The sequence below is a fragment of the Hibiscus syriacus genome, unplaced genomic scaffold, assembly GCF_006381635.1.
Source record: "Hibiscus syriacus cultivar Baekdansim isolate YM2019G1 unplaced genomic scaffold, ASM638163v2 tig00111394_pilon, whole genome shotgun sequence".
Lineage (NCBI taxonomy): Eukaryota > Viridiplantae > Streptophyta > Magnoliopsida > Malvales > Malvaceae > Hibiscus > Hibiscus syriacus.
In genome coordinates, this window is record NW_024063080.1 from 290587 (window position 1) to 307703 (window position 17117).

The 17117-nt window shown below is 32.7% G+C and overlaps 3 protein-coding genes across 4 annotated transcripts; 2 read left to right on the forward strand and 1 right to left on the reverse strand.

Annotated features, from left to right (window-relative positions):
- Nucleotides 1–1212: 1212 nt before the first annotated feature.
- LOC120160964 (conserved oligomeric Golgi complex subunit 6-like) lies at nt 1213–5225 on the reverse strand. Of its 2 annotated transcripts, none has more exons than XM_039171271.1 (10): nt 4823–5225; nt 4547–4694; nt 4329–4436; nt 4010–4077; nt 3422–3545; nt 3183–3329; nt 2793–3059; nt 2424–2708; nt 1995–2135; nt 1213–1891 (listed from the first exon to the last, which is right to left on the reverse strand). In XM_039171271.1, the coding sequence occupies exons 1-10, from the start codon at nt 5092–5094 to the stop codon at nt 1385–1387; spliced, it is 2067 nt and encodes a 688-aa protein (XP_039027202.1). In that variant the 5' UTR covers nt 5095–5225; the 3' UTR covers nt 1213–1384. The 2 variants fall into 2 exon arrangements, with proteins under 2 accessions (XP_039027202.1, XP_039027203.1); XM_039171272.1 differs by having other exon boundaries at nt 4547–4717; nt 4823–4956.
- Nucleotides 5226–8111: 2886 nt separating this feature from the next.
- On the forward strand, nt 8112–10288 carry LOC120160898 (coatomer subunit zeta-2-like). Its single transcript, XM_039171214.1, has 6 exons — nt 8112–8210; nt 8752–8911; nt 9001–9148; nt 9238–9315; nt 9970–10054; nt 10163–10288. The coding sequence occupies exons 1-6, from the start codon at nt 8112–8114 to the stop codon at nt 10220–10222; spliced, it is 630 nt and encodes a 209-aa protein (XP_039027145.1). The 3' UTR covers nt 10223–10288.
- Nucleotides 10289–15249: 4961 nt separating this feature from the next.
- On the forward strand, nt 15250–15824 carry LOC120160975 (glycine-rich protein A3-like). The gene is made up of 2 exons (XM_039171289.1): nt 15250–15489; nt 15616–15824. Exons 1-2 carry the CDS (start codon nt 15315–15317, stop codon nt 15807–15809), a joined length of 369 nt encoding a protein of 122 aa, XP_039027220.1. The 5' UTR covers nt 15250–15314; the 3' UTR covers nt 15810–15824.
- The last annotated feature ends 1293 nt before the right edge of the window (nt 15825–17117 follow it).

Here is a 17117-nt window from a genome sequence, read left to right on the forward strand (position 1 = left end):
TAACTAAAGATAATAATAAATATATTTTCACAGTGAAATAAGTATGGACATTTTTATAAAAAGGATATGTAATTTACAATATAACAGGTAAAAATATGACAAAACCAGATTCATTATGACAAAACCGGTAAAATTTACTTGATATGTTAAAAGTATGGACACTTTTATAAAAAGGATAGATACTTACCGATAACCAAAGTTTACCGGTTACCAAATTTTTTAATAGTTTTTCATATTTTCTACCTAAAACATTATTAGTTGTTAACATAATAGGTACCGTTAAACCAAATTTATTAAATACATTTTAATGTATCCGGTAATACTGTATATTAACCGTATATTAACCCGCCTTTCCTGAGACATTCCCATCTCAAAAGGCATTTCAGATCCAAATCTCAGAGTGCGGGAAATAATAAATAAAAAAGTCAATTTCTAATTTGATTTGACTTTTTAATTATGTGTGTTTCATGGGGACATAATCCGACCATAAATCAGAGATGTAACCATAATCTAACATTCCAATCAGCATGTTTTTATTTATTTGATGGATTCTAATTTGATTTACATCTGTTCCTTTCACAATAACACTCATTTGGGCGAAAGTCTAAAAAAAAGCAAGTTAATTCAAGAAAAAACGAAGGAAATAAGTATAATATAAAAAAGTGCAATCGAAAATGTTATAAAAAACATAATATTTTAGGTTGGACGCAATCTAAAATATTATATTCTTTGTAATATTTACGGTTGAACGTAAAATATTACGAGTGTAACATTTGTAGATTAAGTTATGTCAAAAAATTTCGTAGATCAGCACTAGGAGTGACGGCCATAACATTCGTGGGATGCAACTATAAACTTTGGCAACCAGTCACTGCCAATAGGGGTGTGCAATCGAGTTGAGTCGAGTCAAAAAAAATTCGAGTTGACGAGTCCTATTTTATAACTCGACCTGAATTTGAATTTTTTCGAGTCGAGTCAAGTTTATAAAATTACAACTTGAAGTCAATTCAAGTCAAGTTTTTTCGAGTTGAGTAAAAAAAATTGATTTTTCGAGTCGAGTTTTGAGAACCCTGTCGGCCGAGATTAAGCATCTTGCTACCCGAACGACAAATATTTTGCTTCAAATTTAAGGTAGGTAGGTGGAAAAGCATTATATACCAATTCACCCAAGAAAAACAAGCAACAAAGGAATGACCAACACATATGCAGGCCTCATCGAAGAAGATACATTGTCATTGATACAATAATTGTTTTGTGTATTTGGAAAACAAACCCTCTTTAGCTTATATATTGAAGCACATGAAGCAGACAAAAAGTTTGTGCTACTCCCAAAACACGATTCCTCGATCCTTTACATTTATCAAAGTAAAACACGGTCAGGGCCTCATATTCCCATAATGGTTCTTATCTGATCTGGAGGATGCCTTGCCAGTGATTTGGGATCTGGGTATTTGTTTTTGGGGTCCATGATTGAATTGTAAATAAGCTCGTAAGTATCAGCCAATGACCTAGCTACCTGTATACATGCATCAGCACGCAACTTTGGAACTTGCATCTGTTCAAACTCAGGCAAGGAACTCTCACTTCCCAAAATAAATCCAAAGAAAGCCTTCAAACACTCTGAAAGAGAAGCTGGCGTTGTGTCTTCTGACTCCGCTAATGGCATCCCGAATGTTGTATCCTTTGAATTAGGGAAGTGATGCATCTTCATTGACAACCCACATCTTCTAAGAATTGCGTCGACTTCTTTTTCCACAAGAACATTTACATGATTATCAATCATGGTGCTAAGTTTCTTTGCATATTCAGCTGCAACCTCGTGTCCAAGTAATGGCTGCTGAATAGCACACAAGCAGTTGATAAGGAAGATCTTGGAAGGAGCTTCACTATTCTGCGTAAATCCATGATATAATGAGTGAAAAAGGAACCTCAAGCAGAGAACCATGCATGTAAAGTATATGAAATCAAATAAACACACGACCAAACTTATTAACCTGAGAGAATGTAGCGGAGTTGTTATTTGACAAAATTGCATCAAATGCGGATTTACTAGGCTGAGAGTCAGAACTCATTCGACTTCTTCTTGAGTGGCCAGATCCCTTTGATTTGTGTGCCTCTGCTGCTTGCTCACACATCTGCATTCCATCAAAGGTAGTAAGTTAATCTACTGTACAGAAACCACAAAGGAAAATCTGCACAGCACTAAAGTTGACTCCCAAATTCCAATGCAGCGGCAAACAATGATCTGAACATGTGTTAACTATCCGAAAATAGGAATACTTAACATCATAATGATCGCCAACAAATACTAAACTCATTTGGGGAAAAAAGGAACATGTGAAAATTATACTTCAACACCATGCATTGAGGAAAAGATTTATCACAACAAAGCAATTGATAAAAGAATATTAAACATGACACACCTGAATAATAGGATCAAGTAAAGCAGATATAACTGGATCAAAAGCAGGCTTTTTCCCTGAAGCAGGAACCATCATGCTGTTATATGTGTCAATTATCTCAAGGAGCACAGAAACTCCCTCCCTTACAGCCGGTGCTGGTGAAAGATCTACACCAACAAGGGGAGGATATCGTAAAAGTTTTTCCCCATGACTTCTCAGAATTTCAAAGAAAGTTTTCTGAGCAGCATCTTTCAGTGCCCAAAGAGTATTACAAAGAGATGTTTCTCTCCCTAGTAGATCTGATATCTGTAAGCAAACAGATATTGTTATCAACAGATGACAAGCAAACCATATACAACCAGAATAACAAAAGAGAAAGAGGTCACTCACGGTGTAGCTGTAGAACTCTAGCGTGTTACTAAGTTTATAAGAGATTATAAGACTAGGTTGTGACTGTAGAACTTGCTCAACTCTCACTTTAAAAGGTCGGCAAACTCCTTCAAAAATTCTATCAAGAACAAATGTCAAGTCTGCTTCAATCTTTCCAAAATCATTCTCCACGTTCTTGGATACAAATGGGTTTGCAGCTGATCCAGTCTCTATCAATGCATCGGGATCTAGTAAAGCAAGCACAAGCTCACGTTCTGATGCCAAGGCCTACAAGGAGTGAAGGAAAGCTAAATTAACACAAAATACAAAATTAAATGTTTCTTAATACAAATATAACTATTTGAAGAAGAGAAACAGAAACCTTATAGAAGTCTATTTTTTTTAACAAACCTGATGTAACCATCCTAGCATGTCTCCAACATAACGTAAAGGATCATGAGCATGCACTTCTATTGGTCTTGGCATTCCACCCGGTCCTCCCCGTGTAAGAGCACTTATAAACCTTCTAAATAATGCATTATGCCTCATATTTGCTACCTGTGATTACAGCAGAAAATTTTAATAACATGCAACAGAAAACCAGAAGGCAGTGAAGTTGTGAACTTAAAATTTTGGCTCAATGAAATAACCTCTTCAGCACAATACTTGAAAAGGACAGGCCTTTCCTTAAGACAGTGCACAGCTGTTTTCAAAAGGTCACCAATTTCTGGATTATCCGTGTCACCTAGTTTCCTACATTCTGCCTGAACCCACCTACAAGAAAGGGACAAGACATGTCAACCAACTAATCCAACACTTGGGAAAATACCCTGTATCTCCAATTTTTTGTCAAGCAGGTCAAGCAGAGAATACCACATACAGCCTAACCAATAGCCACCATAAGCCAATTAATCTGATGCATGTAGCAAGGATATTGCACACTTTAATAACAAACGTGTTAAATAAAAGACAGGAAGGTGGAGAATAGTAATTAACAACATGTCAAATATGAGATTTTACTTTTAGCATGTTCCTTCACTACAAACTCTTAACAGATATCATAGTGCATTACTAAATTCCATCTTAGAATACAATTTATAGCATTCTAATATGCTCAACGTCAAATATGAGATTTTACTTTTAGCATGTTCCTACACTCCAAACTCTTAACAGATACCATGGTGCACTACTTAATTCCATCTTAGAATAAAAGTTCCATCATTCAATATATGCTTGACCTGCATAGTCGCTCATAAGCTCCTTCTTGGTACATAGCCATCATATCCATCAGCTCCAAACCAGCACGCTGTAAAGGATTCTCATGTTAGTGATTGTATTAAGACAGGTATTAACAATGGAAATTGAAGCATAAGGAACAGATCAACATATGCAATGACAAAGAAATCTAACAGCAGAAGCAATTGACAGGCAACTAAGAAAGAGAACGAGAGAAAACTTATAACATGTCTTAAATGTAAAGATATAAATGGCTGATTTGGCAATTTATTGACATACAGTTAAAGAGTTCATATGCAGGCTAGGAAATATATTATTAACCTGATGATGCGTCCTGAGAAGAATTTTGCAATTGGCATGAATTTCTTGAACGTGAGAAAGTGCCTTGAAGAAATTTTCATTAAACTCTTCATCTCTCAATGCAGTAATCTAAAAATGTAGGAAACGAACATAATGGATTCAGAAAAAGGGGCGGCAAAAAGAATTGAAGCTAAAAAGGGCAAAAAGGAAGAAAAAAAGGTTTACGATTGAATGTAAACCTCCTGAGGAGAAAGCTGATAATCTCGAAGGAAGTAGGAGACAATCTGCTGCTTTTGAGTGGTAACTTCGAGTTCCTGCTTCAATCTCTCGGTGGTATTCATAATATCACCGGTGCTAGCACTGCAACTGCTCAATGCCTTTCCAATCCTATCAGATTCGATTGGATCTTTTTTAATTACATAAAATAAGTCTAAAATATGACAAACAATTTACGTAGACATAGGAGAATGGAAATCGTATATGAAAAAAATAAGAGAAACGATGAGCATATATACTTATCGCAGCAGTCGGCGAGGGAATTGACCTCGTCCTCGACTCGATCCAAAGCGAGTTGAGCAGCCTGGGAAGCACGGAGAAAATCGAGGTTGATTTCAAGAGAGCGCTTCTCGATGGTGGATCTGAGGTTGCGACGCGCCTGAGGAGTGTTATCGGAGTACAAAGTGGAGAGAGTGTTGAGAGAAGCCAAAACTTCGGGAGTGTCCGCCCGACATTCTAATACCTTCTTCAGTTTACGCGACAGCCCAGGAGCAAGCCCCCCTGTCACCATTTTCTTTTCTTCTTCTCGTCTCTTCTACTCTATTATTTTTTTCCCGATCGCTTGTCAAAATTTCCAATTACTTTGAGCAGTCGGAGGATAGAGGCAGAGGTAGATTCATAGATCCATTTCCATTTTCCAGCATAAAAATTCTGTTGAGATTTCTGGTTTTACATATTTTTATTTGCGTAAACTATGCTTTCAACCACTCAACTTTGACATATTCCTGTTTTCGTCACTCAACTTTAAAAATTGTAAATTTAATCACTCAATTTTCGAATTATTCTGTTTTTGATAAATCACAAGTAGTGTGATGATATGATAATTTACACCAAAACAACATTCTTATATCTTTATAGAGGTAATTTTATCTCTAGAAACACAACTTCCCCGCCAACCTACTAAGATCATCTCTAGAGGGACTTATTGGTGGCCAAAAAGTCCTCGTCAGTCTTTGATAAACTCTAGAGATTGATTAGGACCAATTTACTAGTTGAAGGCTGCATTAATGCATTATATTGACTTATACATAACAATCATGATTTTGGACCTGGCACTAGCATGCAAAGAGGGCAAATATATAAAGCCCAATAACAGGCAGAAGAGGTGACTACTTCTTCTACTTAAGAGTATTCTTCCTGCAACTCTCTCCACATCTTTCATCATTAACATCACTAGCCAATGACCAATCTTTCATCGGTTGTGGCTCTTCATCCAAACCAGAAGAGATAAACTGTCTACAATCAACATAAACCCCATTGTTCCCATAAATAATTTACATCAAAATAGTATCAGTATATTTCTACAAAAATTATTTCTTTTTTCTTCTTTCTTTTTTTTCTTCATCGCATTTTCGCCTCCTTTATTACAACCAATCCAAATTTTGAACATCGCTCGTCTTTATTAACAACCATGTCATGTCATTTTGCCATTTTCGATGGCCAGTCCTAAATTTTACCTCTAAACTCGTTTCTTCCTCCTAAATATGAATCTAGTGTTCGTTTAATCGAAAAATATACCAAACTCCGTGATACTACTGTTGAACGCTTCAATATCTTATTCTTTGATCTTCATTGTACATTGTTGGATGGAGCCCGAATAAAGATATGTTTCTCTTCTCTAAAAACCTTTCTACCATTTATATCTTTAAATAGATGCTTCGATTATTAGAGACCCACTAAAGTCAAAGGTGAAATTTTTCTTCTTTTTTTTCTGATTATTCTTATTTTTGTGTTGTTGTGGATGGTTGTTATTTTTTTATTTGATAAGTGAAGTGATCAAAATATTTAAGGATGGTGACCGAGAATGATGTTTAAGAATAACTGTTAGAGGTTTAATAGTGAAGAAATAGAAGCAGGTGCAGGCTCGTTGGTGGTTCTTGGGTAGTTGAGGATAGTACGAGAGATAAAAGTAATAGTGGTTCTCATAAAGGGGTAGGTAATAGTTTAGGTGTGGTTAGATTAAAAGTTGATTTTAGATGGCATACGATGAAATGAGGAACATGGATGACATGCGATGAAGGAGTGCCTATTAGAGAGCTATGTTATACTTTTACCCGGTCTAGACGTATAATCAAGTAATAGATTCCACATCATACATAGAAGCAGTATACAAATAAATACAACTTACTATTAATCAAATCATGAACAAAAAAATTATAATGTCATTCGAGTTTCTAAAATCATTTTGTGACAATCTTGAAAGAATAAAACCGATTAGATTTAAAGATAATTAAAGAAAATTTATGAATTTTAGAGATTATATTACGAATTTAAAAAGTTATGGGATCATTAAAAAGATCACTTTTATTGTATACATATTATTTCAATCACAAGATATTTTAACAAATAAGAATTAAAAAAAGACGATAATTGATGCTAACGTCGTATGTAAAAATTATGCAGAAAATACTAATTTCATGAGGGGTTTCGAAACCTCTGGAACTTTAATCATTATACCCAAATAATTTTGAAACCACTACTTAGATGTTTCTAAACATTTACTCTATTTTACTAAAAATGTCATTTTTCAAATCCAAATAACCTTATTTTGTCCCACGATTATTAAACCATATCAAAACATGAATTTGAGCATCAGAATATACCCAACATACATTACATGACTCATAAACTTCATCTATATGACCCATAGACATTTGAAATCCACTTAAAGTATTTAAAGACTCTTTTAGATCTCAATCAAACAAATTTCAACCCTTATAAACCTCTTTACTATCCTATGTACACTAGGAGAAGGAACATACAAATCTTATCACTATGACCATCGAGTAAATGATTTCCTAGATGTGGCTACATTCAACGAATCATATCAAAATATGAATCAAGTCAAATAAGTGAAATGAATATCATGACACTTAGGTTACCCATGGGTGCTCTAAACTAAGGGTTTCGTCACCCATAAAGTAAACCATGCCCATAAGAATTCTACGTAATCAATGTATCATCAAAATAATATATGCAAAATTTGCACCTAAATGGATTGTTTCTTGGGCCTACTTATAATTTGGACCTACAAACACCAATGCTCATATAATTAAAAATAATAATATATATAATATATAATAAATAGTAATAATTATTAATACTACTACTGATAATAAATAATATATAATGCTAAATATTAATCTATAATATAAATAATGCGTACTATAAAATAATAATAATATAATAATGATAATAGTAATAAAATAATAATACTAACAAATAATGACAAGTACTAATAATTATAAAATGAAATGAAAATAAAAATAAAATAAAATAAAAAATTAAATTAAATTAAATCTCGGAGGAACATGAGTTTCTACACTATTAATATTATTTTTATCTACCGATAACATTTTCTGTTACTATAAAAATTATCCTAAATCTCTAAATAAATTTTAAACAAAACTAGTTTCTTAATTTTTCTAACAACAATATTTCATAAATTTAACCTAAAAATAAAATAGAAATTTTTTATATGGGTGATGGTTTTAAATTTAATAGTAGTAGTAGTTCTAATAAAAGTTAATGAAGAGGTCGAAGGTAGATGCGAAGCCCATGGGGGTACCAACCGTGGTAGATATAAAGATGCAGTTGCACTACAGGGTGGCATTACATTACGTCTCTGTTTACTCATAATTGCTTTATCTCCGACTCCCCACCTCCTTCTTCACCATATCTAAATCCAACATCTTTAGCACAACCAGAAGAAAGTGCCCATCAGCTCTTTAGCTTTCATTTTTGTCCATCATCTGAAAACAAAACAAATGGTTAGGACCTTTTCTCTGTTATCACTGTTTTGTATTCTGATATCGATTGACTGCCTATGTTCGGCTCCCATTATTTTATTGCAGATTTACGCTTTGTTTGACTGAAGAATCGATTTCGATTTACTTTTTTATTTACACTTTTCCAACAATGTATTCGGATCCCATCCCCTCACCCCTTCTTATAGATATATTGTGGAATCTTGTTTTAATATTAGATGTGTCTAAATCGGGGAGTAGAAAACATTAATGTTAATTGAAACTAAGCACGTGAGCACTAAATGTAAGCCTTAGATCCCATTGCCATTGTTTCTTACATCAACAACCTTAAGCATCAATCCAACAACATGATTCAGGACATTTACAATCCTTAATTGTGTTTATGGTTGGTGTGATGGTAGGGTTCTTGTCCTTCTATTAGAAACATCCTCCTTCTGGATTCCGAGGGGAACCGTGTTGCTGTTAAATATTATTCAGATGACTGGCTGACTAACAGTGCTAAGGAAGCCTTTGAGAAAGCCTTGTTTTCAAAGACTCAAAAGACCAATGCTCGCACTGAAGGTAAACTTGAAGAGATATATATCATTCATTGACCTTCCATAATGTATAACCATTTCTACTTTATTGTGGTCTTGTTTCCCTGTTTACAGCGGAGATAGCAATGTTTGAGAATCATATCATTGTGTACAAGTTTGTTCAAGACCTTCACTTTTTTGTTACTGGGGCTGAGGGTGAAAATGAACTCATTTTGGTTACTGTTCTTCAAGGGTTTTTTGATGCAGTTGGCCTTCTTCTAAGGTTTTCATAATTTATTATTCTGTTTACCATGTCTTTATACATGCTTAAGGTCATATTGCGTACAACTTATTATACTCCTTTTGGTCTAGAGGGACTGTGGAAAAGAAAGAAGCACTGGAGAACTTGGATCTCATTTTGTTATGTCTTGATGAGATCGTCGACGGAGGGTATGCAACATGATTTATTTTAGTTAAAGTTTACTTTTGTATAGGTAACACTATTTATTTTTGGTTGCTAGTCAAGGTCCCGTTAATTTTGAAGCTTTAACTTTCTGTCAAAAGCTAGAATCCCATCAATTAGCATGGTTGGTGCCAGAGAACATTTAATAAACTAGTTTTAATTCAATGATTGTTAGCCTATCATTATTAGTAGAAATTGTTGTTACTGATCTAATACTTGGATAAAAGGGTATTATTTGTGTCTGCTAACGTGTCTATTCATTCATCTCATTTTTATCTAGAATGCCATCAATTAGCAAGGTTGGTAAATTGGCTTAGACTAAAAATATACAAGTAAAGGGAAGACATTATCATGCACATTTTACCCTTCTAATAATCATTAGTATTGTAATACACAAACACACATGTACTTGCCCTTCTAGCAATGTTGTGAGAAAACTTTACATACAGATGAATTTGTACAATACATCAGGTTTTTAGACCTTTTGGCTAAAAATTAGTATGTAAACAAGAGTTTTATGAGTTATTGGCTGGAACTGAAATTGTCATTTTTAGAGGTTCTTAGCTCTTTCAATCCACTTGTGGTCATAAGAGTGATTTTATAACCTGGTTAATTATTTTCTTTGTTTTTTCCCTTTGCAGTATCATCCTAGAAACAGATGCTAGTGCCATTGCGGGAAAGGTTGCTAGTCATAGTGTATATGAGGCTGCTCCTTTATCTGAGCAGGTATTGTTACTTTGCTTTCTTAAAGGAACATCTAAAAATCAATTCACTTAGATTTTTGTTTTTAATCACTGAAACCATATTTGCTTCTTCTTTTTTAATGTTTTGCAGACGATAACTCACGCATTAGCCACTGCTCGGGAACATTTAGCAAGATCTCTCCTTAAGTGATGATAAGAGAAGGGAAAAAAAAGAGTTTTGAGCGATTATATTTCTATAGCTTTATCATTCATGTATTGTATTTTTTTACCATGGATGATGATGCCTAATATTATTTTATTCTTGCATATTTATAGTTGTAATCATTTGATTTATTTGAATATTAATGCAAAATAATAGGCTTAGTGATGGAGGAAATGGGTTCTGAGAATATATCGATTGGATGACCATAAAATCTATTATACATAGAGATAAACTTATGATTTTATGTTATAAGATACAAATTTAAGAAGTTATTTTATAATTAAAAAAAGTACATAAAATTATAAAACTAAAAAATTATTTAAAATATATAAAATTTAAAATTTTAGATATGCATTCACGGCTCAACACCTTTATTAAACACATTAAAATTGTTCAAAACACTCAGTACAACAACAACAAAAATTTTATAGTTTGTATAATAAAATTATATGTATATCAATTTCTTATAAATAATGATATATTTATATAAAAAAATCGATTTTTAAATTCGACGGATTAACAAATAACGAAAGAAAATATTTAAAATTGCTAATAAAAACCAACACACATAGTCAGCTCTATTTCTCTATTATCACCGTTTTGTATTCTGATATCGATTGACTGCCTATGTTCAGCTCCTATTATTTTTACTGCTGTTCTGTTCGACTGAAGAATCGATTTCGGTTTTACTTTTTTATTTACACTTTTCCAACAATGTATTCGGATCCCATCCCCTCTCCCCTTCTTATAGATATATTGAGGAATCTTATTTTTTAATCTTAATTATATCTAAGTCGGGCAGTAGAATACATTAATTTTAGAGAAAATAATCTCAGTGACCAAAAATCCCAGATAATATATGATTTTGACCAATTTTTTTTGGATTTGCGAAAATGACCAACAAAATCGCAATGCGATCTCTAATTCGCATTGTGATCTCTACTATCGCAAATTCGTGTTGTATTTCGCGTTGCGATTTTCCATTTCGCGTTGCGATAGTTGAAAATCGCGTTGCGATTTTCCTTTTCGCGTTGCGATTGTCTACAGTTGTCGTTGCGATTTTCCAAATTCGTTGCGATTTTCCAAATTCGCGCGAATACTATCTTTTTAGAGAAAATTCTTAAGAAGCAAAATCTTTTTTTTTAACTATCACAACGAATTTTCGCAACGAATTTGGAAAATCGCAACGACAACTGTAGACTATCGCAACTAATTTGGAAAATCGCAACGAATTTGGAAAATCGCAACGACAACTGTAGACCATCTCAACGCGAAATGGAAAATCGCAACGCGATTTTCAACTATCGCAACGCAAAATGGAAAATCGCAACGCGATTTTCAACTATCGCAACGCGAAATGCAACGCGAATTTGCGATAGTGGAGATCACAATGCGAATTAGAGATCGCATTGCGATTTTGTTGGTTATTTTCGCAAATCCAAAAAAAGTTAGTCAAAATCGTATATTATATGAGATTTTTGGTCACTGAGGTTATTTTCTCTTAATTTTAATTGAAACTAAGCACTGAATGTAAGCCTTAGATCACATTGCCATTGTTTCTTACATCAGCAACCTTAAGCATCAATCCAACAACATGATTTGGGACATTTACAATCCTTAATTGTGTTTATGGTTGGTGTGTTGGTAGTGTTCTTGTCCTTCTATTAGAAACATCCTCCTGGATTCCAAGGGGAACCGTGTTGCTGTTAAATATTATTCAGATGACCGGCTGACTAACAGTGCTAAGGAAGCTTTTGAGAAAGCTTTGTTTTCAAAGACTCAAAAGAGCAATGCTCACACTGAAGGTAAACAATTTCTAATCCTTTTCTTTCCCATTTCCGTAATCTAAGGGGAACTCGTAAACTTGAAGAATTGACAATTGGTAGGTTGGGTTGATACTTTTGATCAGTTTTCAGAAGGATATTACATTGAAATTGTTTTGCACTTTGTTTTACTTATTTTTCTTGGGAATACAAGAGATATTTATCATTCATTGACCTTCATTGTGGTGTTGTGTCAATTATGTATTATCATTTATAATGTTTGAGAATACGAACCAGTTTTTTTTCAACAAGAGTTCATTATAAGGATAATTCATTCAAGGGAGAAGAAGTTCATATAAGAGAGTTTGTTCAACTCCAACATGACCTTTGTGAAAGAATTGAGAGTTCATATAAGAGAGCTCATCTGATCGTTCTATATAAAAGAAAGCGATCAAGGGAGGAGAAGTTCATATAGGGGAGATTGTTTGGTCTCATTATGGCCTCTGTGGAGAGTAGAGAGTTCAGATAGGAGAGCGTGTTCAAACTCAGAATGACCTTTATGGAATAATGGAGAGTTCATATATAAGAGCTTATCTAATTTGTCCAAAGAGAAGAAGATGATCCAGGAAGGAGAATAGTTCATATAGGAGAGCTCACTCAAATTTCAAATTTGACATTTATGAGAGAGTGAAGAGTTCATAATGAGAAGAACATGGAGATTCGTTGGCAGTTCCGCCCAATACAATTGGTGTTTTATGTCATTTCTCTATTTCCGTTCTACACCAATGAGCAAAGAGGGGCAACATCTAAACACAACCAAATCCTACGAAAATAGCAGCAATCAACACAATTCTCGGATTCTCGAAAAACACCAAAATCAAGCTTGTTTTAAAGAATTCAATATCTAAATTATTTGTAATCGAAAAATTAATTTAATAAGATCATAATCATCATTAAAGCAACTTAGATTCATCAAGAATCATCAAAAATAAAATCAAGAAATTACCTCAAATAAATATTACGAAAATTATCATTTATTCTTGAAAAATCATAATCAAAACTAGTAATCTTCAAGATCACTTCACCATTGGATCTTTTAATCGTTAAAGCATAAAAGAGAGCCAAGAAAATAAGATTTACCTTGCTGAAATAATGGAGATGGAAACCTTAAAGAGGAGTATTGAGAAACTTGAAAACAATGAAGAAAGACTAAAGGAATTTGATTAAAATGAAGGTAGGTTGAAAAAGATATCAATTATGTATTTGCTCATCAATGGCCGTAAGAATTGAGAGTAACAATAGAGAGAATTTTAGTTGAGAAAATGAGAGAGTTGAAAGAGGATGTAGTTGGATGCTAAAATGAATTATGAAAGAAAGCAGTTAAAACCAACTTTAATTTAGTAATTAAAATTGATTAAAATAAAATAGAAATTAAGAGCTAAATTGATTGAAGTTCACGGCAAAGTAAGCAGAAAAATGGAGAGAAAAAGATCTTAGTAAAATTACTTTATAAATTTTGATATTTTTATCTTTTTATAAATTAGTCACTAAATTCTAATTTTGATAAAATTTAATTTAGTCACTTAATAAATCAAATTAAATAAGACAATATTTAATATTCTAAAATCATACTTTAATATTTTCAAAATATTTTCCACATTAAATTCTAAAAACAGCATTTTATCAGAAATCACATAAATTATTCGATTACCGACCCTAAACTACTAACCCGGATTTTAGAATGTTACATGTTTGTATCGGTTGGATGATCGTAAAATCTATTATACATAGAGATAAACTTATGGTTTTATGTTACAAGATACAAATCTAAGAAGTTATATTATAATTTAAGAGACAACAACAACAACAATAGTAGCAGCAATAGTAACAAGAACAACAAGAACAACAACAACAACAATAGTAGCAGCAATAGTAACAAGAACAACAACAACAACAACAGTAGCAGCAATAGTAACAAGAACAACAACAACAACAATAGTAACAAAATAGTAACAAGAACAACAACATCAACAACAATAGTAGCAACAATAGTAACAAGAACAACAACATCAATAACAATAGCATCAACAATAACAACAACCATACTAACTTTTCTTTATAAAATACGTTTTGTACAGATGGAATTTTATAATTCAATACTTTACTAATTTTGTTTTTATATTATTAGAAAATTAAATCTTTCACATAAACACAGTGATAAGATCATATAAGGATTTCATTTTTTTTTTGCAATTGTTAAATTGAACTGCTTTGTTTATACTCGATCAATAAAATATTATTTCTTAAAACTTATTATTTAAAATAATTATAATAAATAGAAATATGCCAAATTTAAAATTAATTATTAATTTAAAATTAAATTAATATTTCTCACTAAACTATTAATAAAAAGTTTAATTAAAAAATAAATATTCAAATTAGACTTAATTGAAAGATAAATGTTCAAATTATAATTTTTGTTTACTTTAGTTATCTAATTTTTTTCATTAAAGTAAATGTTTAACATTTATTTCATTATCATTTATGGTGTCTAAAGTTTCATTCTGCTACTATTTTAAGATAAATCTATCAACTACCGTTACAAAAACTGTCAACTAATAATTACTTGACACGAGACATTAATTTTTTAAAAATAAAAAATAAAAAATTCCTAATTTTCTAAAGAAACCTTAAATTTTGTAGTTTCTGAAAAAAGACTCAAATTCTTAAATCTTTATATCCCAAATCCTCCTAAATGGTTGGAGATCAGTGAACAGAGGTTTTAACGGTACAATTTTAGTTCGAACGACTGTGTAATCTCATCGATGATAACAACTGACAATAATTTGTGCGATAGGATTAATGACTAAATACAATAATTATTTTGTTTCAGACAATGACGTGCGTCGACAAGAGGACAACTGATTGATAGAAATCCGATGATATAAAAGGTGACTAATTCAGTGATGTCACATGAGATTGGCACCGATCGCATAAAAAATGGAAGGTACAGCTCAAGATTAAAACGGAGGTAAGTAATCCACGTGTCCTTGTCAGCTGCCGCGTGGAATCTCCTTTTAATTAAAATTCATCCTGATTAGATTATAAATAAATACAAAGATTTGTATTCTTTTCATCTACTTGTATTCATCTTTGTATGTTTATATTCACTTTTCAGATTTTTTCTCTCTCTTGTTTTGTGTTAAGTGTAGGTTCTCCATCTTCCAAAAGCTTCCCTAAACATGGATTTTATGTGTTGTATATCATTCATGGTTTTCCCATCTTTGTTCCACAGTTTGAGAAAAAACTAAAAAGACATGGGAAAGGACAAGGACAAGCATAAGCCTGGTCATGATGACAAGGGTCTCTTTTCACACCTTGCTCATGGTCTCGGTCAAGGTCAAGGTCATGGTCATGGTCACGGAGGATACCCCCCTCAAGGCAATCCACCAACCGGTTATCCTGGCGCACCTCATGGCGCATCCCATTCAGGTGAACTTCTAAGATTGTCTTCACGCTTTTAGTTGAGTTCGTTGCCATGCCATGTTTGTCAGATGCCAATAATTTAGCTTTCATTTTGTTCGAGTTTCTATTTATATTTGTGATCTGCGTCTACAGGGCACGGTGGCTTAGGGGGAATGATTGCCGGCGGTGCTTCAGCTGCAATGGGGGCTCACCACTTGGCCCACGGTTCTCATGGTGGCGGCCATGGGGGCTCACCACTTGGCCCACGGTTCTCATGGTGGCGGCCATTTTGCACATCACGGAAAGTTCAAACATCATGGTGGGAAATTCAAGCACGGGAAGTTTAAGCATGGAGGAGGCAAATTCAAGAAGTGGAAGTGATTTACTATGACTGACGTTATAATAATCGACTTCAGCTGGCTTTATAAATAATTACAGACCCTTTCTTTTATGTTATTTTGACATGTAATAACATATAGTATTTGTACTAGTACTTTTGATTCAGTCCATGCAAGTTTTGGAACTCAGTTATGTGTTATGAAACGCAACTACAAAGCTTTAACTTATCCATATGTATTTATGCTTTTAGTTAATTATACTCACACTGCTCCAATTATGATTGCTTATATCCGTTAAATACATATTAGTTTAAAATTTTAGGGAATCTGTTCCCACTTGTTTTCCAATTTTCCAATATATTTTTAGTCATTCTCACTGCAACAAATAATCCCTTTTTGACTTTATTTTTTTTCCTTCAAATTATTTAATTGCAACAAATAACAATTGTAAGTTTCTCTTTGCTTTGTTTTCTTCCTTCAAATTGTTTGGTTCTTTCAAATCATTTGGTTATAAGAGAATGATCAGCTTGCTTGTAATCAGTAAAACAAACTAATCTTATCTATATTGAAAACATCATTCGTAGAATACTGGTTTAGTTTTTCTCTTATAGTTACCAATTTGTTCTCTATATCTTCTCGGTCAGCAGAATCATTTTATATAAAATAACGAAATGACTTGGTATCATATCTTATTTTGAACTTCTCAAATTAACCTTGAGAAAAATTTGGGCAACTTTTAAAGTTATCGAGGATACAAATATTTCATCGTCTCTTTTATTTTCTTTAAAATTAGCTCTTTAAATATGTTTACACGTTCTTGATATTAAAGAAATCACTTGTAAAAAAAACTTATTTTTCATTTTTTGATTTTCTGCAAGGTATCAAAATAAAACTCAAATTAAATATTATATAATTTTAGAAAAATATAAAGTTTAAGTACCAAAACAGAACAAAAGTAAAGTTTAGATTGTCACACCCCAAATTTTTTAGAGATTTAACTATTATTAAAATTAATTATTTAAAGGATCAAAACGTTCTTCTTCTAAGATTTGAGGGTTATTGTTTGAATGTATAGTTAATCCAGAGGCTTGAACTCGATTTTGCCCATTTGTTTATCAGTTAAAATAAAATAAAGAAAATGATGTGTTGTTGAACATTGAACTTGCATAATTTAGACAACTATGCCTAGGCCTTAACCAACCGAGTTAGGATACTGTAGGTTTTAGGAAATAATAAAAATATCTATAGTAGTTGTGGGAATGGGATTAATTTGGTTCATATCACTTACCCACCCTAATCGGAGAAACCAAAATTAAA

Excerpts from the sequence above, each read along its gene's own strand:
- LOC120160898 (XM_039171214.1), top strand. The coding sequence starts at position 8,112 with ATGAAGAGGTCGAAGGTAGATGCGAAGCCCATGGGGGTACCAACCGTG. Across the intron at positions 9,149-9,237 it reads GCAGTTGGCCTTCTTCTAAG|AGGGACTGTGGAAAAGAAAG; the intron begins GTTTTCATAATT and ends CTTTTGGTCTAG. Across the intron at positions 9,316-9,969 it reads GATGAGATCGTCGACGGAGG|TATCATCCTAGAAACAGATG; the intron begins GTATGCAACATG and ends TTCCCTTTGCAG.
- LOC120160964 (XM_039171271.1), bottom strand. The coding sequence starts at position 5,094 with ATGGTGACAGGGGGGCTTGCTCCTGGGCTGTCGCGTAAACTGAAGAAG. Across the intron at positions 4,437-4,546 it reads ATCAGCTTTCTCCTCAGGAG|ATTACTGCATTGAGAGATGA; the intron begins GTTTACATTCAA and ends CTACATTTTTAG. Across the intron at positions 3,330-3,421 it reads TCAAGTATTGTGCTGAAGAG|GTAGCAAATATGAGGCATAA; the intron begins GTTATTTCATTG and ends CTGTAATCACAG.
- LOC120160975 (XM_039171289.1), top strand. The coding sequence starts at position 15,315 with ATGGGAAAGGACAAGGACAAGCATAAGCCTGGTCATGATGACAAGGGT. Across the intron at positions 15,490-15,615 it reads TCATGGCGCATCCCATTCAG|GGCACGGTGGCTTAGGGGGA; the intron begins GTGAACTTCTAA and ends CTGCGTCTACAG.